The sequence below is a fragment of the Centrocercus urophasianus genome, unplaced genomic scaffold, assembly GCF_019232065.1.
Source record: "Centrocercus urophasianus isolate 14NV4802_14NV808 unplaced genomic scaffold, USGS_Curo_1.0 seq_15, whole genome shotgun sequence".
Classification (NCBI taxonomy): Eukaryota; Metazoa; Chordata; class Aves; order Galliformes; family Phasianidae; genus Centrocercus; species Centrocercus urophasianus.
In genome coordinates, this window is record NW_024884697.1 from 23,493,289 (window position 1) to 23,519,070 (window position 25,782).

The 25,782-nt window shown below is 39.0% G+C and overlaps 1 protein-coding gene across 2 annotated transcripts; it reads right to left on the reverse strand.

Annotated features, from left to right (window-relative positions):
• On the reverse strand, positions 1–25,782 carry TES (testin LIM domain protein). 2 transcript variants are annotated; one of them, XM_042815880.1, is made up of 8 exons: positions 25,636–25,781; positions 14,555–14,593; positions 13,871–13,956; positions 5,936–6,188; positions 4,403–4,738; positions 2,823–3,038; positions 2,107–2,265; positions 1–1,509 (listed from the first exon to the last, which is right to left on the reverse strand). In XM_042815880.1, exons 3-8 carry the CDS (start codon positions 13,954–13,956, stop codon positions 1,318–1,320), a joined length of 1,242 nt encoding a protein of 413 aa, XP_042671814.1. In that variant the 5' UTR covers positions 14,555–14,593; positions 25,636–25,781; the 3' UTR covers positions 1–1,317. The 2 variants fall into 2 exon arrangements, with proteins under 2 accessions (XP_042671814.1, XP_042671813.1); XM_042815879.1 differs by lacking the exon at positions 14,555–14,593 and having other exon boundaries at positions 25,636–25,782.

Here is a 25,782-nt window from a genome sequence, read left to right on the forward strand (position 1 = left end):
TTTAAGTGAGCAATACCAATGTTTATTTGTAAGTGTTACAACATCCATCATCATAAAACTTAAAGCTGAACATAAAACTTGCATAGTTTGGTGGGTTTTTTTTTTGAGGTTAAAGATGATCCATGCTGTCTTAGGCATAGAAATAGCTAACAAGTTTCACTGTAGATCTATAATCCTTAAGGGAAGGAAAAGACAACAAACACCACAGGAATCCATTTATTCGGCTTATCTAGTAAGCAAAGGTAATACTTAGGGGTGAACTTTTTATTCAAAAACTGGAAGCCTTCTAGTTGAGTCTTCTTTCTGCTTTGGTTAAGAACACACAGTTCAAAAGCTTAAGTACAAACCTTTTGCAGTATGACTTACTTGGAAAAGCATATGGTACCCCTGAGCCGTGTTCCTCTGACAGAAGGCACAATATGCAATAAGAACATTCATGAGAAGCAGAAGCCAGATCCACAAATTGTAGTGGATTTGTATTTTTTAATTTGGGTAGGATGTCCCCTTAGATTTTTCTCCACCAACATCCCTCCTCTCCAAAACAAACAAACAAAAGCAACCACAAAGCCAAACCAAACTCACAAAAGATAGGAGCAAAAGAAACCCTTGCAAAGTAACTCCAATACTCATAAAATGAAAGCTTCTGCACATGAAAAGTAGTAAGAAGAAACATGAGATAAACCAGTTTTTCAGTGGTGCAGATACTTTACAAACTAGATGTGAGAGTAGTTTCGATTTCTCAACAACCCATGTGTCAACCAGGAGCAAAAAAACCTACATGCAGCTTTAAAAAAAAAAAACACTTCATTCTCCCTGCCCACTTGAGGGTCTAGTGAACAAAACTGTATGTGGCAGTAAAGCTGATCATCTTGTCTAAAGTGCTTGATGAAAGCAGGGAAACAGACATAAATAACTTGTCAAAATGAAAGTGGAAAAGCTACTTGATTGTATAAGAAAAAAAATGGAGCACATTCACATTTTCTTCTTCCACTACAAAGAACACAGTGAAAAGATCCTTCATAGTGAAGAGTTCCCTTGAAGCGTACAGAGTTCATAACATACTTTTTCCTACAGTTCTGGGATATGAAGACACTTGATGTAAGACTCAGAAACAAAATCCCAAAGAATAAAACATTACAGCTAAGGAATCAAGATTACAGAACACAAATTAATCATTAAAAAAAAAAAAAAAAAATCTTTGGGAAAATGCTAGTTAGTACTTTCCATAACCTTAAATGCCACAATTCTACGTATTTTACAGTAGAAATGCAAGAGCCTTTGGAACAGAGCAATGCTTAGTTTTGTGCGCGTCACTCCTTAAGACATCATCTTCTTCTTACATTCCACTGAGCAGAAAACCATCCCTTCCACTGGCATAAACTTCTGGCCAATTAAACACTTGCTGCAACAGGAACACAAGAAACACTCCTGTGTAGCATGCCAATTGAAGTTGTTGTAGGTTACACGCTGAACCTCTGGATCTATAGCATTATGACAGCCTTGGCAGATCTATTAGGAAAAGAGGCAAACACAAAGTCACTTAAATGAAGAAGGAACATCCTCTCTATAATTCCAACAAAAGCTCGCATTCTTAGATGTTCTCAAAGAATACTGACAAGTGTCAAAAGAAGCCTATGAAATAAATTTTCAGGTTTTGACTTCTCCTTCATTTTATAAGTAGAGTTTCTGACCAAAATGCAGCTGAGGAAATAATGAAAATGTGCATGTGAAGTCAGATTAACTTGAGACAATTTTGATGATCCCCGATGCACAAATCAGGATATGAGCTTGTTATCAATATGTACCTGTGCATTATTACAAAGATCAGTTACAAGTATATTTTCCTGTGCATTGGTAGGATAAAGGTGTGCTAAGGAATTAAGGGTTACTAGAAAGTCTTGAACTGAATTCATCTTGAGCTCTGGTTATCAAAAGTTATTGTTTGCTCTCAAAGCTTCTTTCAAAGAAGCTTAGATGATCAGCTTGGACCTACACACGTACTCAGTTTACACTCTTCAGATACTCCCACCCTGGGAAAAAGGTAAGAGTTCCATACTCTTCAATTTCCCTTCCTTCACAACACCAACATGTCAGTGAGGATCTTACCGCAGCATGTTTCTTCACATAGCATGGTCTGCAGACTGGCTTGTCATTCACCATGACATAGATTTCTCCAGCCAAAACACAATCACAGTCAAAACAGCAGAAGTGTTTCAGATGCCAGTTTTGACCTTCTGCTTGAGTATATTCATTACTGAATATTAGCTATGAGGAAAACACACAAACATTTAATATTAAACTATTTGAATAGTACTTCCTGACGATATTTTGCAATTTGTTAGGAACTGCTGGCATTCCACACCTTCAAATTACTTCATCAAAAATGTTTACTTTTTGCTATTTACTTGTATCACTATTTTGCAAAGTCTCCATTTCCATTAAGAAACAATAAGACGCCAAAGACATCAGACAGGCTGTTCTCTCTACACTGCTTAAGACGTAATTTAGCGAGGTGCTCCCCCTAGCGTCCTTCCTGAAGAAACAACTGCATAATTGAAGACTTCTTTATAGAACAGCTTACACTTAATTATACACATATCCTACTCTCCTGTGAAGTGCACAAACTGCCACCAAATCCAAAACAAACTATGGAACCTCCTGAATGTGAAACGTCCACATACATCTCAGTTCTCTGCAATTACGATCAGCTAAAACTAACGAACAGATGTCATATCTCTGCATTGAAATATTTCACTACAATTATATTAACTTTTTGGGATCACAAACTTGTGCATTAAAACAAAGTTCGGGCTACTTCCTACCTCATCACATCCAGCACAGCGGGGCTTTTCGCTATCACAGTAATGTCTTCCGCAGTACAGGTTGCCATTCTTCCAGAAATAGATCATGTCTACTAGAAGCTCGCTGCAGGTACAACAGACAAAACAAGCTGGGTGCCACAATTTGTCATATCCTGCACGTTCTGCATAGACAGCTGGGTCACCTTCTTTCATGTTCAGCTTGCAGCGATAGCAGGACTGGAAAGAGGTTTTACAGATTAAATAAGTCTTTGAAGAAGAATGTTTATAGCAGTTACATATTACATAAACATTTATTTAAACCCACCTGCCCGTAATGAAACTACAGTATTAATTTTCATCCAGTATCAGATAAAGTGACATATCACAGAACAGCAATTGTCACACCAAGCAATTCAAGATATATATTATACTGACAGCTTTAATGCTACTTAAATGGATTACTGCATTTTGCAGTATTCATGTTTCTTGAACTACTGTCCAATACTTCGAAAAATCCAACAGACAAAACTCATGTTATGTTCTATGAGCATCACACACTCAAGAATAAGGAGCCTCCATCAAACCAGCTAGACTAAGAGCAGTATACTAACAAAAATATGGTTGAGTATTTACAGATTGTGAGGGAAAAGTCACCTGTTGCTTGCAAAATCCCCAGCCTAGACAGCTAAGAGAAAAAGCAAAGTCCTTCTTTATTAAATGCAAAACTTAGTGTTCTGCTAACTATCCAGTTCTCTGTTACTCATCTTTTAATTGTGGCAAAATAGATTTTTAACAACAAAAAACTCATGAAGACAGTTATTATAGGTAGACTTACATTAGTAGTGGGGATCTGACTTTACTTTTAAAATCAGATTTAAAAAAACCTGTTTCTTCAGAGAAACTGAATTTCTACCCTGCAGTTACAGAAATACACACTTTCAGGCTCTGTCTGAATCACTACATACAAGAGAATTTAGAGAATGAAAACTCAGAACTGATGGGCAGGAACAAATAGGAACAACCCTTTTTGTTGAGCTGTTACAAGGTGGAAATCAGATGCCAAAGGGGAAAAAAATCCAATTATGAAAAAAAGCTACTCAAAACAGCAGTTACATGGCTTAGCTTGCTGGAGATAGGAGGAAGAGGTGTTACTTTATTATTTCTTAGTTTTACTTCGTTTTCAGTGCAATTTGACAATTGGACAACTTTGATTCTTTCCTAGGGAAAATAGTTGACCACAGTTAAACTAAAATTAAACTAAAGTCTTCAAGAAGGGAAAAGTGTAGCAGTCAGTCTGTAAGATGATACAACCTCTTCATTATTCGATAGAAGCCATCCTGACATAGAATATATCCAAGCTAACGTTTTTTGTTATGAACATAAGTATCTCAGAAGCTATTTGCACCAGCGTGCTAAATACTGTCAGGAACTAGGAGTTCTGAGTAGACATTAACAATGTTTTCCAATTTCTCCTCTTTCATTCCCTCCCCAGATGTTCACTATTTCAAATGAACAAACATGTTCATTGAGTTAAAATGACCAAAGAGAACACTCACATGGAAGACTACCTTCTTGTTTTATCTTTTCTTTCTTATACTTACATACTGAGATGCCTTCTGATCTGCTGACTTGTCCTCCATTGCTCCTACAGCAGCTGAGGTGCTTCTGTCCCCACTGTTCACGTTATTCTTGTCAGTAGCTTTAGCTTCCAGCTCACCAGGGAGCTTCACATCTCCTACACCAAGTGCTTCATTTTTGTACTTCTTCACAAATTGTTCCATCTGTTTAACTTCATTGGGGGATAGCTCATGGCATTTTGAAGGATCCTGGTCGTGAGCAGGCAGCTGCTTAGCCAACTGCTTCTTCCTGTACTGAGCGCCTTCCGAGCCAGCAACAGGCTGTTTCTCCTTTGGTAGCATCTGCATATACTGTCTAGCCTAAATCAGGCAGAATTAGATATCAGACGCCGTTTCTATTACAGACCTATCCTTTTAAGCAAACAAGTGATTAAAATCATCTCTACTGTTGCTAGCGACAGGCAAACTTGTCAAAAACAAGGTTCTTCTCATAAACATTAATGTCCTGAAGCACAGCAGACAGAAAAAAATAAGAGAAACAAATACAGCAGAGAAAAAAAATACAGCAGAAACATTAATTAGCTTCTTCCCAGAGTAAGAGACAGGCTCCCTTTTGAGCTATTTATGACATATAGAGTACACAGACTTATTACTTTTCAGAGTAAACAACGATTGTTTTACACAACACCTTGCCTCTTCAAAACTGTCTAGAACTATGGATCACCAGTACAGCTTTAAGAAGTACAAGCTGGAATAGCTTCCCCGAGCCACGCTGCCCATTGCAGACCTAGTTCTAGGGGGGAAAAAAAGCTCTTGCTTTAATAAAGAAAGGACAAGTGTAAAAATGAAAATGCTAACTGAATATTAAGTAATGGTCAGTTTAGCTGCACGAGGTTTGATTCATTCACTGAGAAAGGTTATTTAGAGAGGCAAGTCAGAAATAACACAATTCCAGCAAGGATTACAAAGCACTATAGTACAGTAAATTAACAACAAAAGGTTGAAAAGCAAAGCAGAAATCCTCAGAAGGCTATCTACCATCCCATCTACTTGAGCTGCAAACATACTGAACGAGAGCTCTTCTGAGATGTCAACACTGAACTTGCTCTTACCAAATAGAGTAAAAGACATACGCAAGTCTGGGTGTTCCCCTTAGCTTTAAACTGTGACAATAAATTGTATTGTGTGCATTTGTGGTTATGCAATTCTAAGCACACACTCTGCACAGTTTTCAAAGCTTATTGAAGAAGGTAGATTAGAGAAATTGCACTTTAGGGATGCAAGAGTTAAGAGTTATCTGCTATTAAAACAAAAAGTCAATCTCATTTCCTCAATTCTCAAGAAGTTCCACAGAAACACATAAATTTCTGCAAGACTGCACAGGCAAGACTCACTAAAAACATCCACCATAATTTTAGTTTTAGAAGAAAGGAAGGAAGAAAAGTTTATGTACATTCAGAAGACTAACAAGAGGCAGATTTGTTGTTCTACTAAACCACGCTTTGTATCTCATCAACTCTTGCCTTGAATATGAAGGAAAAAGAGGGTCTGACTTACAAGTGTCTGATTCTGAACAGGAGGAGCCCACTCATAGGTCACAGTGTTGATGGATATGTTCTTCCTGGCTGGCACTGGATTAGTCAGTATCATTACGTTACGTTTATACATGGGAATGCCATCATTTTTCAGCTTTGCAATAAGAGTTGTATATTTTGTATCTTCAAAGAGTTTCCCCACTTTCCTGTCTTCCTCATTGCTTGTGAGGACATCGTGCTCTTCCTGGCCACATTTGCAGTTGCGGCATATTTTTCTGAAATTCATGGGAACACCAAAGAATTATAGTCTCAGCTGCAACCTACACCTCCCCTCAGCAGCATGCGTATTAACATCAGCAGGAACTCAAAACCTTTGATTAGGTCAGATATAAGTTTTCCTGAAATTTGTCAAATATCTTTGGAGGATATTCTTTACTCTATCATTTACTCACTGAGATTAGGATCGATGCATAATACCATACTATGAATGTATTAATGCATTAATGTGGTTGGCTGCTGTGTCATTCCTTCAGTTACATCACTACACATACATATATATATATATCCACAATTACCTACCTACCAGGTTTATTGTGAGTAGTCACATACGACCTACACCTCAAGCACATCAATATGATCCTCAGCAATTATTTATTTGCACCTTATTTTTTTTCAGGTCCTCTTTGCATACTGAAAATTACACACACTACTATTTCTCCCTTTGCATGATATATGGCTACCACAGGGTTACTATCAACTGGAAACAAGTATTTCTTAGTAAGGAAAATAAATACATAGAGAATGGAACATGGTGCAAGTTCAGCATTTGAAACAGAAGGTGAAAGAAGAGTGACTTGCTTATATGGAGAAAGTATTTCTGACATCTCTGAACAAAGTCAGAGGTACTCTGGTACATGCTGTACAGAGAATTTTCACAGATAGCAGCCTTAAAAGGTAGAAGGTTTCACTTAGTCAGACAGATGGAAGTGATCTTTCACTCACAATAAAATACATTTGAATTCCTTTGATGAAGGCACATTAGATAGCAATTTATTACATTAAGCATAACTAAACAGTTCACTTTTAATAAGCAGAACCTTGGACTAGCTGCTCTGATTCACTATTTAGTAATGGCGTTCCCAGAGCTTCCTTTGAGCACAGTATAAGGAAATTTGTGAAGTTGGATGTTAACTAATGGGTCACCTTATATATGAAAAGAACAGATCAACTTCCTGGATGTCTGTTGAAAACGGACAAAAACAAACAACGTTTTACCCAATTATTTACTCTTCACATAGTGAATAACATAAGACTGCTATCTATAAACCACTTCTCAACCCTGCTTACCAGAAACCGTGCAATTCTCACAGTGTTCGGCAACTTGCTGTCTGAAGCCTTGAAGACAAGATAAGTACCTTATCATGAAAGCATGTAATGAGTGCATATTTGTAATGAGCCATGACTACAGAAAGCCCAGTAGGTATTGGAAAAGGGAGGAAGAGGAAGGCATGCCTATAAGGTCAGGTGAACTGATGCACAGTCATCCTCAAAATTATAGACTATATTATAAGTATACTCTATGATCATTTTAATGTGTGATGGATGCAGTCCTGGTCATCTGATAAAACAGCAGCCATAGTTTCCTGAGTTATAAATCCCACTCCAAACAAAAACGGTCAATTTTGCTACCTGTAGCACAGAAGATCCTATTTTTGAAGGTTTAGTTCATTATTACATCAGTGATGAACAGAGTTCTACGACCCATAGCGCACACACAACTTGAACAACAGTTTACCAGACATTTTCTTCATTTTTTCCACTTACGCCTTTAGCAATAAGCAGTGTGTTGCAGTCTTGTTTCTTGATGGTATGTGCTCTGACAGCACAGGTGGCTGAACAGACACCTCCAGGTAAACTGCACACTCAGCAAGTGTAATGTAGTCTTGCTGTCCAGAACTATTCTGATTGCAAAACAGAACTCGTTGAGAACAATTCACATGGTTGTCTTGGCTGTGTGATCACAACGGTAGCACGGCAGTTTCTCTAGTTTTCCCTACTCCACACCACCTTCATCCACAGTGGCATAGCACTGACAGCCTGCAAAGATCAGAGCTATCTCCAACAAGCTCTGGAGGAATTTTTCCCCCTGGATTTTTACAGGTGTTGGAAGAACCACAAGGGTTTTGCTCATATAGCATATTTACTTTCTATTGGAGTTCTGAGATCCTGTTTCTGTTCCCAGTTAGGAGAATACCATGACTTAAATGCTTTTATCTTCATTGAAGAACTAGCATGACTCACTAGTTTTAGTATTCTTGAGAGATTTTGTATAATCTTGATAAACAGATGAACAAACCCATACAAAAAATGAAAATACGTAATTTACCTTCAGGTTCTTCCTGGCTCCCACTGTGAAAACTCATATCAAACTACCATAGCTTAAACTTGAATTGAGAAGAAAAAGCATTATCTTTATGCTTGCTGAACTTGCTCCTCTTCATGCTTACTCATATCAAGAAATTGACTGTGAACGTTTCATCCTAATGTTATCTCCTCACTCTTTGAAGGAACCAATGAATGACTCCTTGTCCTACGGGCAGTTTGCAAGAAGCTGTTTGTAAATGTGATTGTTCTGGATTAGAACTTGTGGATAAATCTCCAAATACAGGAACAAATAATCCAGGAAGAGCATCCTGACTCATAACTGCTGTCAGCCTATTATAGTAAGTTACAGAAAAATCCCCGAGGCTGCTGCCATCTCCCCTGCTCCCCAAGGCTCCACTGAATCTCTGCCACGCAGAGACATTTGTACACTGCTAAAAGCCAAAAAAGGTCTCCTGTTCAGATTAATAATCTCTTTTCTTGGTTAATTCTTAGCCCTAAATGTCAACTGGATATCTTTTACATACACAAGTCTTAGCACAAAGTACTGCTTACAATTCAGTCATACTTTCTCCCTCTAAGATGCCATATCAGAGTCTTGATCATCTGTCTCTCGTGTTCCCTTTGCCTACAATAGAACTATCTTTCTTAAGAGACTATGTCACATTACCTTGAACCCTTTATTACACTTCACAGATCTGTCTGATACCTGTGAATTTTTTTTTAGTTTCAATGTTAAAGCAAGGATCTCACGTGCTGGAACGGCTGGTTGCTTCTTTATACAGACTTACATTTATCTCTCATGACCCTACTTAGAAGACAGGCAGCAAGACCATTCTCTTCAATTATTTTGTCAGTGGATGAGAACAGAATAAGCATAGGAAAAGAAAACATATTTTTTTCTTTAACTTGAGGGCATTCAGCAGAATCTCTATTAAATGATATGTTAGAGGTTCCTGAGAGCTGTGGACACAAACAGGACTTAAGTGAAGGACAGAAGTGTTCCCCAGTCCAATTCTAGCAACTTGGGAAGCTCCTCCTTCTCCAAAACATGGCATGTAAGGAGGAAGCTTAAGAGTTGTGGAATTAGAAGTGATATCATTGTACAATATAGATTTAGTGGACTACGTCTTGCTTCCAGGTCTTGGGTGTGTAGAAAGGAAAATAGATTCCATATTCTCTCCTTGTCTCCTAGGCCCATGAATTCCTATGTCATAGCTTTCTACGACCTACAAGGCTCCTTTTACAGAAGGAAGCATCACTCATCCTCCTGCTATTTTAGTGTACAGAGAAGAACAATAATTCAGATCATGACCCTCTCTATGCTGGCTTTGAAGCATCAGAAAGAAGCATTTACAAGCCCAGATAAACTATCAACAAGCACCTGGCAAGTCTTGAGGCTTTGTTCTCCACACAAAAACAAACTCAACTTTTTTGGTTCTTTCTTCTGTTATGCTTTTCTGCTATTAATACAGCTGCAGTAATTGTAAACGCAGTTAGTACTGTGCCTCAGTTCTCATCTGAATCCTTGGTATCAGAGGATGTTAAAACAAGTTCCCTCTGTCTTCCAGGGGTCCTATCTGTGCCAAGAAGCCAGTTGCTCATAACTGTCAGTCCCAAGCTTAAGATTCTTGTCTCCAGAAGCTTTAACATTTTGGCAATTATCACTTCCCAGTGCATAACTAATACGTCAGAGCCTTCCTTCCCACTTGTAAGATCAGATTTCTGTTCCACATCTCCCTCTAGTGGGAAATACATTCCCAAAGAACAAATACATACAGGTATATACATAACCAGTATCAGGATGTTTATTTATTTATTTATTTATTTATTTAACAGCTAGTTTGCCATCATAGTTTTGTAGAGGAAGTTTTGCAGTCTGGAAGAATTACTACATCTGAACCCTGCTTTTGTTTTTGCTGAATCTGGATGGAAATGTAATTCTGAAGACAATTTTAAAAGTAAAGTTATTAGCACACAGATAAAGCAGGTAAATTTTTTTTTTAAACCATTGCAGACAGCAACTTCATTGTATTGACTCGTAGGCAGGCCATAACACTGAGGCTTTAAGAATTTCTACATTTGGGAAGCAGTTTTACAAAGAGCTTTGTTTATACCTGCTTAATTACCACCCCAAATTAACAGTTTTGCATCTGCAGAGTGAGTCCACCTGTTGTGCCAAGAGCTCTTAAACAAAGTGCTTAAAGACTTCAAGTTGCCACCTCAGAAGATACATTTGCCAAACACTAACAGCACAGAGAAAGATGGTGTAAGAAGCTCTGCGTAAAACATTGCTACTAGATTGGTATATTTGGATGTTTTTTGGTGCACTCTCCAGTTTGACCTGCCAAAGGCAGCACTGATGCTCGCCTGTGCAGAAGCAGAGAAATTGCACTTAGTTCTTACGGGTACACAGTTTTCACATACAGATGAGAGACTACACAGTCTACTGAAGCACTTTAGCTCCATCCACCAGAGGGCAGAGTCACCCTGACACCAAAGCAATGTACAGCCCACGTGCAGCACTGCTGCTGTCTCAGCTGCTGCATTATGTCCATCCATGGCATGGAGTTAACTTGACTTAGAGTGCCCCTCTAAGTCTATGCTTAGGTGCTGTGTTTTGGATTTGTGATTAAAAATATTGTTGATAGCACTTACTTTTGCTGAGCAGTGCGTGCACTTTATTTCACACACTGTCTCTCCCTTGCAAGTAAGGTAGGAGAGGACAGTTGACTCCAGTTGGCCAGAGGGATATTCCATAGCATACAAAACCACACTTAGCAAAAACAATAGGTGTAGCAAATGAAGGCAGTCTTCTGATTTCCAAAGTAGCCATTGCTCACACACTGTTTAGGGATCATGGGCAATGGTGAGTGACTGCCTTGCATCAGTTGCTTCCCCCCTGCACCTTTCCTGCACCTACTGAACTGACTTCATCTTGGCCCACAAGCATTTTCACTTCAGTTTTTTGTCTTCTTTCCCCAACTCCAATGTGAAGGAAACTGCAAAGGAGCAGCTGGACTGGGGTCAACCCACCACAGAAGTTCTTTCCAAACTGAACACCCATCTTTTGAAGATGCATAAAAGATAAAATTAGTGACAAAATTTGAACCAACTTTGATAATTGATGTAATAAAGATAATATTCTATTCATTTCTACTAGGATGTATTGATTTAAATTAGAATTTCAGATTAAGAATAACATGGCTAAGTTGTTCTGGTTTGACTGGGATAAAGCCAATTTTCTTCATAGAAGCTAGTATGATGTTTTCTGGATTCAGGATGAGAAGAATGCAAATAACACATTGATGCTTTATCTGTTGCTGAACTGTCTTTGCACAGAGCCAAGGACTTTTCAGTTTCTCATGCTGCCCTGCCAGCAATGGGGCTGAAGGTGCACAAGGAGCTAGGAAGGAACAGATCCAGGACAGCTGACCTGAAGAGATCAAAGGGATATTCCACACCATGTAGCATCAAGCAGAAGTATAAAACTGGGAGCAGACGGACAGGGGAGTCAGGATGCAGCCAGCAGAACAAAAGTAAAACAGTAAGTATTTAGACAGGTGAATAAACACTCAGAATCCATCCATCCATTCCTCTTTCTGTTCCAGTGATGAACTCCTGAGATGACTATACCATGCAAAATGTACTACTAAATTTTCCCTTTAAGAACTTATTATACAACTAATTTCAGACTTCATATTCACATCCCCCCGTGTCCAGAAGCAGATCTTGTGGAGAAAAAGCTATATTCCAACCTGTTCTAGAATTGCCTTAATTGCCAACATTTCATCTCTTAATATGTCACATTTGTCTGACACCCAGAGGAAGTATTTTTCTTGGCCACCTTGCTGCTTGGACTATCCTGTATCTTCTCAACTCTCAAATTATAACTTCAATGCAAACTAAACAGACACTGTGTTCACATCGTCTTACTTGCTCTTTAAAGCACTGCCATCTACAGACTCTCTTTAGGAGACAGCGTCCTGACGAGCTGTTTATTTAGAACCCACCACGATGAGCCATAACTGCAGGAGCAGCACAGTAAAAGAAGTATTAAAGAAAAGCACACAAAAAAACTTTATATAAACACCCACAAGCAGCTACATTCCAACTTGGCAAATATGCTTATTTATGCATTGCTTCAGACACTTCTTTTTATCCTTAATTTTTTTTTTTAATAGGTTAGGAAATCGGTCTCAGCAGTGGGAACTAAGAATAAGAGAGGAGAAGAAATTATTCGGTTTCATCTTCTTTTTTCCTCCCAACATATAATTTCACTACCAAGCTGGCCCTAAAAAGTCTTTCTCTTGAGTAGTAAGAAACATAATTTTCCTGTAAGCACAGAAACAATATATTCACTCCTGCAAGACTTGTGTTCAGTTTCACTGAATCACCTATACACATTAACTGTTCTGTCACCTGTACATGAGCCTTCCCAGAGTCTTCTCATAAACTATTTGTTTCTTATGTCTTTAGGTACCAAATTTATCTACCAGTGTATTACCATTCCTTGCTTCAGGTTGTTATTTGTAAGTTGCTTCCACAGTTCCATATTGCAGATATATAACTGAGTTATAACCTCATCAATTTATACTAACTTTGTGCTGTGGGCTGCCTGGTTATTTTCTAAACCATGTCACAGCTGCACTCAAGTACTCTGAGATAGATGCAATATCTCTTAGGCCTTATCTGAACCTGATACCACTCTAGCTGAGTTGTATAAAGACCAGAATTAAAACCCATCATGAAATCTTATCATAAGCACAGCTATGATTGTAGCTAAATAGCTGTGGAAAGGCTTTAGTTAGGTTACCTGTGCTAGTGCTACTATTAGTCATTTACATTTATCCTTTGCAGGCTTTTCCCTTCAAGGTTTTTTATTATTTATTTTTATTTTTAATATCAGAATCTCTAAGCTACTACTTAAAGTTCAGCCAGTATGAGCTGTGAACTGAGCAACTCAGAGCTATTTGTTAAGGTTTCAGTAACCCAGAGAAGGGAATAGGATGTTTCTGTCAAAGTAACAGCAAACAAAGTAACTGACCTCTCAGTGGTCTATTTGCTGCAACTATCATCAGTCCTCACTAGTTCAGGAGTGGCAAATGGTTCAAGGCAAAGAAATATTTAACTTTTTTGTTGAAATGTTACACAGCTCCCTCTTTACAGATGTACACAAAGTTTCAGCTTCTTTTCAACAGAGATAATTTTACCTAAAATCTCAGATCAAAGCTAAGGTATTTGATCAGAAGTTGAAAAAGCATTTTATTACTGAGATGAAGCACTCCTAGAGTACAAATAAAGATGTTTTCAAATCTACTTCTACCATTTATTAAACTGTGAATGTTTTGAAGTGAATTCTTCAATAGAAGTAGTACCATGGACTTCAGTGCAAATAAAACGTACACTCATACACAACTACCTACTTAGTTGTTGCAGTGCTGCTGAGAAACTCTAGTCCTGAACATGAACACAGGATCTTTAAAGCATCTGAAGAATTTAATGGAAAAAGAGAAGAAAAAGCCCAGTACTTGCACATTTACACGTAACTGTCAAGGTGTGTTGAGTCACTTACCTCCAGAAATGAAGCTCAAATCCTTCACACTTATCTTTGCATTTTAAGCAGGGGGCACCAAATCCTTGTTCATGGCCCAAGCCCATCTGTTTAAAGATCAAGAAGAAAACCATTGTCAGCAGAATTACGCTGCATGAATGATCTCACTGCTTCCTTTATTACATACAACCACAACTAAAACAGAACATTCAGCATTTGACTAAGCCAACATCAGGACAGCGTTTTAGCTTCCAGTTACCCTCTCTTTGTATTTAGAGAAGTGATGCTGTCTGTGACAAACCTGTTTGTAGGACTGATCTAGCAGCAGAAAGCCTTAACCAAAACCAAGTTGGTTTTCTTTTTTTTTTTTTTTTTTTTAGTTTGTTTTTGTATATGTAACATGCCTCCCCAAACAGATCTTACTGCAGATTTCAAAGGGGCAAGCAGACCTTACAGCTGTTTGTAGCTGTGAAACCACAGCGTGAACCTGTAAAACCTCAAGACCAAGCTAAAAGGTATTTAATCCAGCTGTTAGGACAAAGTGATCTGCAGTGTATGACTTGACAAAATACAGAAGATCAAGAAATAAACAGACTCTACTTTGATATCAATAGCGTGAGCATCAGATAGAAGTAAAGAAAACATTTAAGTGATTAGCATAATATTTTTGAAACTACTCTGACAGTGATGGAGACCAGAACATACCTTTTATAATTGTGTTTCAGCTGAATTAATACCAGCTTACTTTCCAAGGAGAAAGACAAACAGCAGTTAGTGAGAACAACGACCATAAATGATACACAGTGTTTCACTATGAAATAAATAAAAGGACACAATCAATTTATAACACAGAAGTAATTTGAGAGAATACAAAAACCAAAGCATTAACAGAGGCCAGATATTCACACAGTATATCGATGTATTGGCACATTAAAGTGGATAGTGAGCAGCACCTGAAAGTTTGAGGCGAGAAACAGACATCAAGCAACATAACTTATGCATCTAAATAACATACTAGATTTCAGATGCCTCATTCCAGCTCTCTAAACCTTTGGGAATCACCACTGTTAAGTAAACTGTGGTCAAACTGAGTGCACAGGCTGCTGCCCATGCAGAGGGTAACTCATGCCCATACTCCCACCCACTGCTCCCAGAAACATGAGGAACACCTCCAGCAGGCTGTGAGCATACTCTTCGAGAGGGAAAGTAGTCACGCTTCTGTCTAAAGCGAAAGAACATATTACTTGCAATCCATTTACTCAAGAAAGCACATGAAAAAATGCCACAACTACTATTTCAATCATTTTATATTTGAAGGAGCACTGTCTTCATAGCAGTAAGATAACCATGAGAAAACTACAAGCCTTCCAGCAAATTATTATTTGGGAAGAAGTTGCACTTTAGCAGCTATCCAGATACTGCTTGCAAGTGCAAGGACAAATAGAGAGATGTGAAATTATTTATTTCTTTCATGTAAAAGGAAAAGAATACAAGCCAGTGATGATCATGTTTACATCATATATACACCTAATGGCTCAAGAAGTTCACACAGTAGATGAGCTAACCTGAAGCCAGATCAGTAGACCCCTGAAACAAACATAGCTTGAGAAAAGTGCCCACAGGAACATAGTGAGGTTCAGGAGGTCCAAGTGCAAGGTGCTGTACTTGGGTTGGAGACAAGAAAAAAGAAGAGAAGGCTATGGGTAAACCTCATTGCAGCCTTCCAGTGCTTGAGAAGGGGCTTATCAACAGCAGGGAGACCAACTGTTCATGCAGTCTGACGGGCATAAGGCAAGGGGGAACAGTTTCAAACTAAGAGAGGAAAGATTTAGGTTAAGTGTTAGGCAGAAATTATTTACTCAGGGGGTAGTGAGGCCTTGGCACAGCTGCTCAGAGATGTTGTGGATGCACCATCCCTGCAGGCACTCAAGGCCAGGTTGGACAGGGCCCTGGGCAGCCTTTATTCAGAAGCTGACAACTCTGCCCATGGCAGAGAAGTTGGAACCAGATGATCTTTAAAGTCCTTTCTAATCCAAGCAATTCTATGGGTTTACGGTAACTTTAAAGATGAAATAGTTATTTTTTCCATCAACTATATATGTATTTTTTGGTCTATATTGGATACGTATAGAACAAAAATGTTGGCTTTGACATTCTCTAATAAAGAAACTAAAACAACATAATTGTTGCTGTTTTATTTTCATGAATATTTTCATTTTTTTTTTTTTTCTTCCTTTTTTAAAGAAACATCCTTGAGGAGTGCTTAATTTGAAGCGTGCTTGCAATTGCCTCTCAGGAACGCAAAGAAAATAACTCATTCTCTTCAGTTGCTACTCCAAACCAGCAATACTTTCTTATGCTTGAGCTCTTACCTCCTCAATTTTTTTTTTAAATTTTATTTTTTAAAGGGAGAGGGCAGAATAAGAATAATGACCACTTTATTGCAGTGTTATAAGGCACAGAAACCTAGGATCACTAGTATACGAAGAGCATTTCAAGAATTCCCAAAACACAAACAAATACAAGCAAGAAAAGAAAGAATGGTTCTCACAAGCAAATATGCTATTCCCAAACCTCCTAACACTGAAGGGTCTTTCAGGCTAAGAACAAGTAGAGATAATTTGTTGAGCAGCACAAAATTATTCTTCTCCTTATGTGCTCCACTCAAAACACACTCCCTATCCCAACTGAGTTGACAGCAACCAGACAGCCTACTTGCACCATCATCACTCTCAACACTGATTTCTTCAGTAATGTAGGATTTTACATTCCCTCCCCAATAAAATAAAGCACATCAAGGATACATTTATGCAACTTGAGGCAAATAAACTGAATTAGTAAATAAGACAGGCTTGTTCTGATACACATTCTTCAGTTGGCTGTGAGAAAGAAGGATGGTCTTGTTCATGTGGCCTGGTCATCTTATAGATGTTTAGCTTGAAAATAACAGGCACACTCAGAACTGAATCAGATGCTATTCCACATTCACTCTCAGCCTCTGCCTTTGTTCTGAGTGAGAAACTAGGTAACCACATGCCCCAAATACTAAGGATAAAAAGTAGCATTTGCAGACACAGCATTTTGAGTCTGGCTGCACCTAAAAGCATATGTCAAATACAGTGCCATAACAGGATCTGTTTCAGTGGTAAGGAAGCATCAGTCCCAGAAGTGAGCATTGCTTTCCAGTTGCTGATTCTGTTGTAACTCAGGAAAGCACCTAAAATGCAGTGTGCTTCATTTCTGCTGCTTGCCTATGTTTATTCCCCAGGCCTTTTTACAGATGCAACTGGTGCTGAGATGGAGCACCCAGCAATGCAGTGAGCTGAGCACACACTAGAAGGGGAATGTGCATCTGAGTACAGGATAGAATCAATTTTCCCCATAAATGGAGTCATGGGAGAAGTGGCCCAGATAGGTCAACTGAAATTCTGCCAGAAAGAGATTTCTGTGTGCCTACTGCCATTAATTTTCATTTTACAGCAAAAGCTATCTAAACCCATCTGGCATGACTAACGCAGCCAATATGGATTTAAATAGCCTGAGTATGGAAAATGATATAAATATGACTGAGATCATGATTAAATAGTTCAAGGGTAAAGAATTTTAAATGGCTGCAGCAAAGTGAGAATTACTGGAGTTTGCCCTCCCTCCGTTCATGCTGGAATCCAGTATGAAAAGATGGCTAACTTTAGCAGAGCCACTTGTAGAAGCATATTGTTGTCTTAAAAATCTAAATGGTCCAGTTTGAATGTCTGATAGCTTGCCTGGATGGTAAAAGAAACATTGCAGTTACTATAAATTAGTCTAAGCCTGGATTAGAACAAGTGCTTATGATAAACTTCACTGAAAATGACCAAGAATTAAAGTCCAAGAGATCCTCTTTCCCAATCCCATTAAGTTAAGCATTTCCCAGAGAGTTTGCGTCTGGCTTCTTTTTAAAATGGTAATTTCATAATTTGTATTTATGCGTATGTAATAAATTTCAAAGAGCTTAGGCCAATAATACCTCCTGATATGGGATGCTACAGAATAATCATAGACACAAGCACATCACAATGAAATGGTAGCTGGCCAGTTTAAGCCTGTGGACTGATACAAATCAAAATACATTTCACCAGCTATGGTTTCTCCTACGTGGTAAAATACTGATACGTTTGTATAATAAATTTGTTTCTATTTTGAATGAACTGTGCCACAGTGCTGGCAAAAAAAAAAGGATGGAGAATTGTCATCTGGTAGTTAGAAGAATGTAATGCTACAAAACCTCAAGATTACTGTTGATAACCACAGGGGAAAAAAAGAGCCCTAAGAAATCTTGAATAAATTAAAATGAAATCTCACAGCAGTAATTTTCAAAGCTTGCTTTTAATGATGATAAATGATTTAAAGTTGAAAGGACCCTCTGGATGTTGTCCAGTTACCCAGAAAGAACAGGTGCAGCTAAATCAGATTTGGCAGAGACCTTGTCCATTTTGCACATTCAACAACCTACTACAGTGCTGGACCACAGACAGGAATTAATCTGTCTGATCAGAATTTCACACTGTGCATCTTCTGTCTACTGCCTCATATTATAAACACATGATGACTAGAGTCCAATTTTTTCTTCTCTATTTCCTCCCACTAATTAGTTAGCTACAAAAAGCACCAAGAAACTGGAAGCCTTCATTTTTGTAATTACTATTTAACAGTCAACATACCCATGACTAATACAGCCCTCAAAAAACACTAGCTGTACAGAAATTCTTGCCTTCTAAAAGAGGAACCACTGAGATGCAATGATAAGAAGTTAAGAGAGGAAGCCATTAAAAAAAAAAAAAAAAAAAAAGAGAAGCTCAGCTTGGTATTTCTCCCACAAGGTTTCTTGTACGTCCTGTGAGTGTCACCGAAAGAGCAAGCTAAGGGCCCTTCCTCTCCGCGTGAAGGGACTCCTGCATCACCCGGCAGGTGATCCAATACATATTTCAGCTTGCCAAGTATAGTGTGACACATACCCATACCTAGCCTCTGCTGAATAGAAATAATTCCACTGTTGGAGACCTACCTGAATTTGAAAGGTTGGGTGAGAAAGCCGTCAGTGTTGCCGCAGTACTTGAATGGAATCCTGCACAGGGTTAAGGAATTTTCACTGTTCTTTTGTAGATCTTTCTCCTGTGTCCCTCAACATTCCAAGAACAGAAACAACTTCTGCTAAAGCCATTCCTGAGTTCACTGTAACATACCAGCGCTCCTCTGGTCTGAAGATTACTGGGCTATTAACTCGTTTGGATATTAGTGGGGAACAAAACAAAACACACAACAGAAAAAAAAAAAAAAAAAAAAAGTACAGCATAACAGATGATGTCTTTAACAGATTCTAATGTAGTATAGAAACTTCCAGAAAAAGTCAAGGTCAAAGCCAAGCATGGGGGTGGGAAGGAAAGAGAACAAAACTGCTTTAAGAAGAAATTAAGAAGAAATGTGCTGTGCATGCTTTATTGCTGAGACCTGATCTTGTGTTACTGAATTCTATACATACAGGTGACTTCTCTGGTTGGGAAACAAACTGGAATTTGAAATAGATTAAAGCTCTTAATGAATTCTTTAAAAAAAGGTTTATTTCTTGTAATTCCAGAGCGGAGCAGGAAAAAAACACAAACATTTATATCCAGGCTCCCTCATAAGGCTTCTATGAACACTGTATGAGAACAGAGAAAGATCTCCAGTGAAAAGAAATACTGCATAGATCATCCTATACTTGTTATTCAATGTACCTAATTTTAATTCTGTCTAAATCTGTTGTGGCTTTTCTTTAAGCATGCATTTAGACCTAGGGAAAAGTTGACAAGGATTAAGAAGCAGAAACTCTTGTAAGGAAGAATATTTGCACAGGAAGAGGGATGCCAAAAACTGCCTGCATCCAAGAAAGATATTTAAAAGAAATCTGAACAGGACAAACATAAGGATAAATCAAGGAACTACAGCAGATTATGACAGCACACAAGTACTAGGAATTTATTTTATTGTGGTGTCTTCACTAAATATCAAACAGCTATGAATATAAATATTTAAGGCACTACTACCGTCTGCTGTCAAAAGACTAACGGGTATTAAAGACCTCAGCGCAAGTGGAGTTTTTGCCCCCCACAAAGTCCTGTACAATGCTAACAACGTTTCAGTGCTATTGACACACACTGTAACACTGTCTCTAAAAACCCTACACTACAGTAGGGTTTATAGTGGAGCACCATCCACAGGGTTTATAGTATCAACCATCACCCAGTGCTGCCAAGGCAAACTAAGAGTTGCTGCCCTTTCTCTGTTGCTCTTCCTGGAAGGCTTGGGCTTACATGTATAGGTCACCAGGAAAAGCTAATCCAACACAAGAACTCAAGTAAGCACTGCCTCTTACTTCCAGTTTTATAGTTGAGTGGCTTACGACAACGTGTATAACAAGAAATGTTGAGCCTTTTCAAGCTGCCCACAAAGAACTTATGGTAGGTAGACAGTTTTGCTGTTACCAAGCACATGGACAAGTGCAATGGAGCACCAGGATTACTTTACAGGCATTCTATGGCTTGCACCATGGGCAGCAGTAAGTGTGCTAAAGCCCAAAGGAATCCCAGACACACCTTCTCTTCCACAGGAGCCCCTGTGACCAAGCAAGGGCCTTTCATTTGATAACACACACAACCTGCAGGCCACAGGCCAGCCAACTTTCCTAAAGATTAATCAAAGTTATTTCAAGTCTGTCAAGTCCACCTCCACCCAACAACCCGTTTTAAAAGAGACATTCTAAAGATAGATCTGCCATTTTGCTTAGGACGATCAAAGATTATCAATAATATTATTATCAATAATCATACAAGTAAGGTATTCATTTTCATGAGACATGTGCCTTTTACCTTTAAAACTGTGCTTTTACTCTGCATCTTCTAATATGTTTCTTAGACCTGCAAGTTCACATACTTACTAAAATCTTTAGTCTTGCAGGAAAATGGGTTTTATTGTTTTTCCTCCTCTCTTTTCCCTCCCTGGGCCCAAGCTAATGCATTCACAAGCAGCAGCTAGATAGCCTCAGACTAAAAGCAAGGCACAAAGAGGGAGGAAGACAATAACAGACCAAATGCATACAGAGCAGTGCCTGAAGCACAGTTACATCTAACTAATGACACTGAATGGGTGCAACAGATACCATCTTATTCTTTTAACCACATCTAAAACCCAAAATAACAAGCACGTAAGCTTTCCGTGTTCATAGCCCTGCTCTCCAGAACCTAGAAGAGCCTCACTAACTCTTCGTGGCAGCAGCAGACGTATGCACATAATATATACACAGTTATGGATGTGATTTGTGCATCTATTCCAAATATATCTTGCTGTATCTGTTATAATTCATGATGTATATTTTACAGCTACCTCACACCACTTGGAAGCTTTGCATTTGCTAGGATGAAATCACCGATTTGCAGAACTTATTCACTCATGTGAAAGGAATGCAGTGCATTTTCAGCTATTTCTACCAAGAAAGTTTCACTCCTGATGGTGACTCACTAATTGCCATTGTTATCATTTTACCTAGAAGAAAGAAAATGTTCCTTTTTTTCCCCCCCAGGAACACATGCAGAAAAAGCCCTTTATGACTTTAATGGCAGAAGGTCATAACAAAAAAACAAGTCATTGATTAATACTCTGTTTACAGTTATGCCAGCTGAAGAAAGTTTTACCTAATCTCAGAAGTTATGCACCTCTACACTACTTCCTTGGCTTACTACCCAGGCACGTCATTACATTTTATGGTCAAATACCCAGGGAATACTTTCACCACAGAAGAAAAAAAAAAAAAAGTTTAATTTAGTGTTGCTTTCTTTGCAAACCTGATATCCACAAATGACAAGAACAGGAATAAATGTGAAAGGCATTCCAGGCAACAAATCATGTCTGTACAATATTCTCACTCCTCTCCCCACGAAATTTGAAGGTAAAGAAAAACCTTAAAAAAAAAAACAAAAAAAAAAACCACAAAACCCAAAACAAGTGCACAAAAAACCACCAAGAACACAACAGAATGCACTTCATTTATTTGTTAAAGAAACTTAACCAGTTCTTCTCACATCTTCATACTTGTTTTTGTATTTCTTGCAGCCAAATCAATCTTATTTGTGTGAATCTTGAATTTTCTCGATTTCAACATACATAAGAAAAACAAAAATAACCCCACCTCTCCTACCATGGGTTTCCACAGCAGTAACACCAAAACAAACAGCAACGAGTGATGTAAGCAGGAAGCATAGCCCAACAAACATGACTAAATCATGCTAAAGGATGAGAAAGTTGACTTTGCTCCTAAGTGAATAGTGAATAAAGTATTCTTACCAGAGAGCAGTACAGTTATTAAATTCATGATGTCTACAGATTTGTGTTTTCTTCCCACTATAACAGAACAAACCAAGCCTCATGCACATTGAAAATCATGCAGACACTCCACACTTGAGACCTCTTCCCCCAAACTCCTTTGCCCTCTTCCCAGCACAAAGTTCCTTTTACAAAGCAAGTATTATTCTGTGAAAGCTTATACAGAACAGCCTCAATGCTAACCACTTATTCTCCCTAACAGAACACAAGACCATGCTGCCAGCAGGACTGTACAAAACATGCCTGCTGCCTACTGATTCATTTTAAGAAGATCACTGGGGTGAAAATACAGGGATGAAATCAGGACTGTTTGTTCTAACAGTCTCTAATAAAGCATTAAATACCCATTTTTCCTATTCTCCCCAAAGTAAAATTCAAGAACACAAGGCATATTGTATTTGGAAGAATTTAGTGATCTGTTTGTTCCACAAGTACTCTTCAAGCTAGAGTTACATTTCTCAGGATTCAACTCTGTACAAGCATTGTATATAAAACGAGCTGTCTTCACAGTTCTCAAATGCAACAGTAAATCTACCTCCTTCTAAGAAAGACGGGAAAAAAAGTGCAGTTAGCCTTTATAGAGGTAAGGAAGTGAGAGTATAACAGTAAGGAATTGGACTTACTGCTTGCACTGTTAAAAAACAGTGAGAAAACTTGAGCTCAAGCAATTGTGTCCTTCGATTCACCACAGCAAAACACATAAGAAATGTATGGTATACAGGGCTGCTGTTTTGCTCTTACTAAACAGCAGAAATATGACCTATTAATTGAAAGAATGGGTCTGAAAATGCAGTAGATGAGGCAGCAGCTCATCCTGCAGAAGGACAGGTAGATTGCTTCAGTCATAACAGCCTTCTACTAGAGAGAAAGCAACTCCTGGGAGATGAACTATGCTAGGATTATTAAGTTTTGAAGAATAAAAAAATACATATCTGATGTGAACACTGAAAACAGACTTTCCTGAGCCATTTGCAAGCCTGTTTTTTGGTACAAAACCTATCTCCCAGATATAAAAAGCACTACTCATATATCTACCTGTGTTCTTCTCCAGTACATTAACAGCCCCTCGAAAGCCGCTTGCAGTTGTCCAAAGAGCCAGCATCTATGTTCACAAGTGAAGAATGGACTCTGAAACTCCTGACACTTTGAGAAATCTTAGGAATGCCACATTGGAAACTTTTTTTTTTTTTTTTTTAAAGCAGCAGAAAATGAGTCTCATTTTATTATCCTGTTTTAAGTTAACGACTGCAGGAGGGCAAAGAAGTTGTTCTATACAATCGGTTGGTGGTCTGAAACTCCATACTGAACTCACTTCCCTCTTTTCTACTCCTCTACTCTAATCTGGAGGTTACAGAACAGCCAATTTTTAAACTCAGATTTTTGAGTTTAGAAGAGTAGCAGAGCAGCAACCTAACTGGTAACAGCGTGGCAACTCCTGTCTCCTTGCTTCAGTCTTGATATTTCCAGTCCACCAGGCAGGTCCAGTTGCTCAGTAGTTTGTGCTTGTTTAGGGCTCAATGAATGGTATAAATTAATACACAATAAGAATTCTGCACACAGATTTTGTTAAAGACGACATTTCTGTCCAAGGTGCAGGACAGAGAAAACAGAAGGCGAGGACAGCAACCTACTGCAGGTAACAAAGAAGTCTGATGGGACCATCTCCACAAAGACATATTTCTCTCAAAGCACTTCAAGGGCCTTCATAAACTTGACTGAAAGCTTCCCAGAATACTCTCTCATCTTCCAAGAAAGGAAGAAAATTTAGGGAAACAGGTCTCAAATAGGAATTAGAAGACCTAGGTTAAAGACACTGCATAGTTGAAGTGAACTGTTATTCATACATTCCTTCCAGTGCACAAAATCTGAAGAAGCACTGATAAAGTAAATAACAAGAGGTCAAAAAAGAAAGAATTTATTACAGGACATACCATTATGATAACAAAGCTTCCCCATTCATCCTGGCTCTAACTTATAACCATGCTCCTGGAAAAGGGATCTCAACTAAACCATAAGAGGGAAAGAGCACGATAAGGAGAGGAGGGAAATAGAAGAGGTTTTCTGAGCATATATGTAGAAGAAATTCACAAAGTGTGAAGCTCTTTATTAATACTGCTAAAAGATACTGTATAATGTAGAGCTTAACAGAACAGAAAATACAAATTAATTCCTACAAACAGCTTTCTCGGTTTCTGCTGTTGCACCAGCTATCACATCTGTTTGGCTGAATTCTGAAAAACCTTCAGGAATTTTTGAAGTGGATGAAAAAGAAGGGTGAAACACGACTAAACAAAATTAAGAGGAGACAAACTTACAGTATGTATAGATGTCCAACAATTACATTACAATTCAAAGCATATGTTCAGCTGCTACAAGCTTCTCCAACCCAAAACTCCAACAGTAGAATCTCATCAATACTTCATAGCACATACTTATTCTCCTTTCAGACAGAGAAGTTCTGAGAAGGAACGCTGTATTTCCCACATTAGTGTTACTGGAGTTACAACAATTCCCAGTGAACAAACTCAGTTGTGTCACCACACAGAGAAAGCTGTAACTCAAGGGTAACCTGCTTCAGTAGAATTCAGTCCTGAGAGGACTGATAGCCTTGAATGCTGTACAGCTACTCTGGCATCTGAGCCAGTTCCTAGCTTGTAATTTGAAAAAGTTTGAGTGTGTATACATACATACATATGCATGTGCACATGCACTTTAAAACAAGTTACTACGCTTCAGTGTAACAACTCAGAAACACAAATCACCCACATCTGTAAACCACGGATCTCTAAAGTGTTCTCATACAAGTTTTCTGCTTCCGCAGTACCTGTTCTGAGACTACTTGATGAAGTTCTTACAAACAGAGCTGCCATGTAAGCGTGGCATATAATTCACAACAGCACAAGAAGTGAGGATGAGGGGTGCATCCGGCAGGAGCTCAGTCCTACACACGTAGTTTCAAACAGCAAGTTTCAGAAGGGGATCCAAACAACCAGGTTGCTTACCAGTTTCTGTAACTTACCATTCGCTGCCTGCCCACCTACCTTCCTCCACCAGGAGGGAATCCCGTTCAAGAGCTGATGGGCAGCACGACTCTAAAGCGCCAGTCACAGCAGCGCTCAGTTAGCTCGCAGTGCTCGGATAAACACTCCAAATAGCGTACGTAGGCTTCGCACACACAGGAGCCTCACACCTGGGCACGGCCACCAGGAGGACGCACGCGATTTCACACTGTAGGTGGTAACGCCCACAGGACAGGGGCCGCGCGCTGCCCCAGCCTCACCTCTTTCCCTTCCCCTTCCCCTCTCCCCACAGACGGAGCGGGGCAGTGCCGCCCCAGGCGCTGGAAGCCGCTTCGAGCGGCAGGTAACCGAGCAGGCAGCGCCAGACCTCACCTTTTTCACTTTACTTTCCAAGTCCATGCCGGACGCAAAGCTCGGGACACAGCTCGAAGCGGCAAATAGGCTCCTGACCGGTGACTCGGCGCTGATGCGAGGCGGCTGAGGCGCGGGCGCTGCAACGAGGCGAAAGCTGCTGCGCCG

Coding starts and splice junctions, on each gene's coding strand:
- TES (XM_042815879.1), bottom strand. CDS start 25,662: ATGGACTTGGAAAGTAAAGTGAAAAAG. Junction 3,039..4,402: donor ATCAGAAGGCATCTCAGTAT/GTAAGTATAAGA, acceptor ACCTCTTTCCAG/TCCTGCTATCGCTGCAAGCT. Junction 1,510..2,106: donor ATGTGAAGAAACATGCTGCG/GTAAGATCCTCA, acceptor TTTTCCTAATAG/ATCTGCCAAGGCTGTCATAA.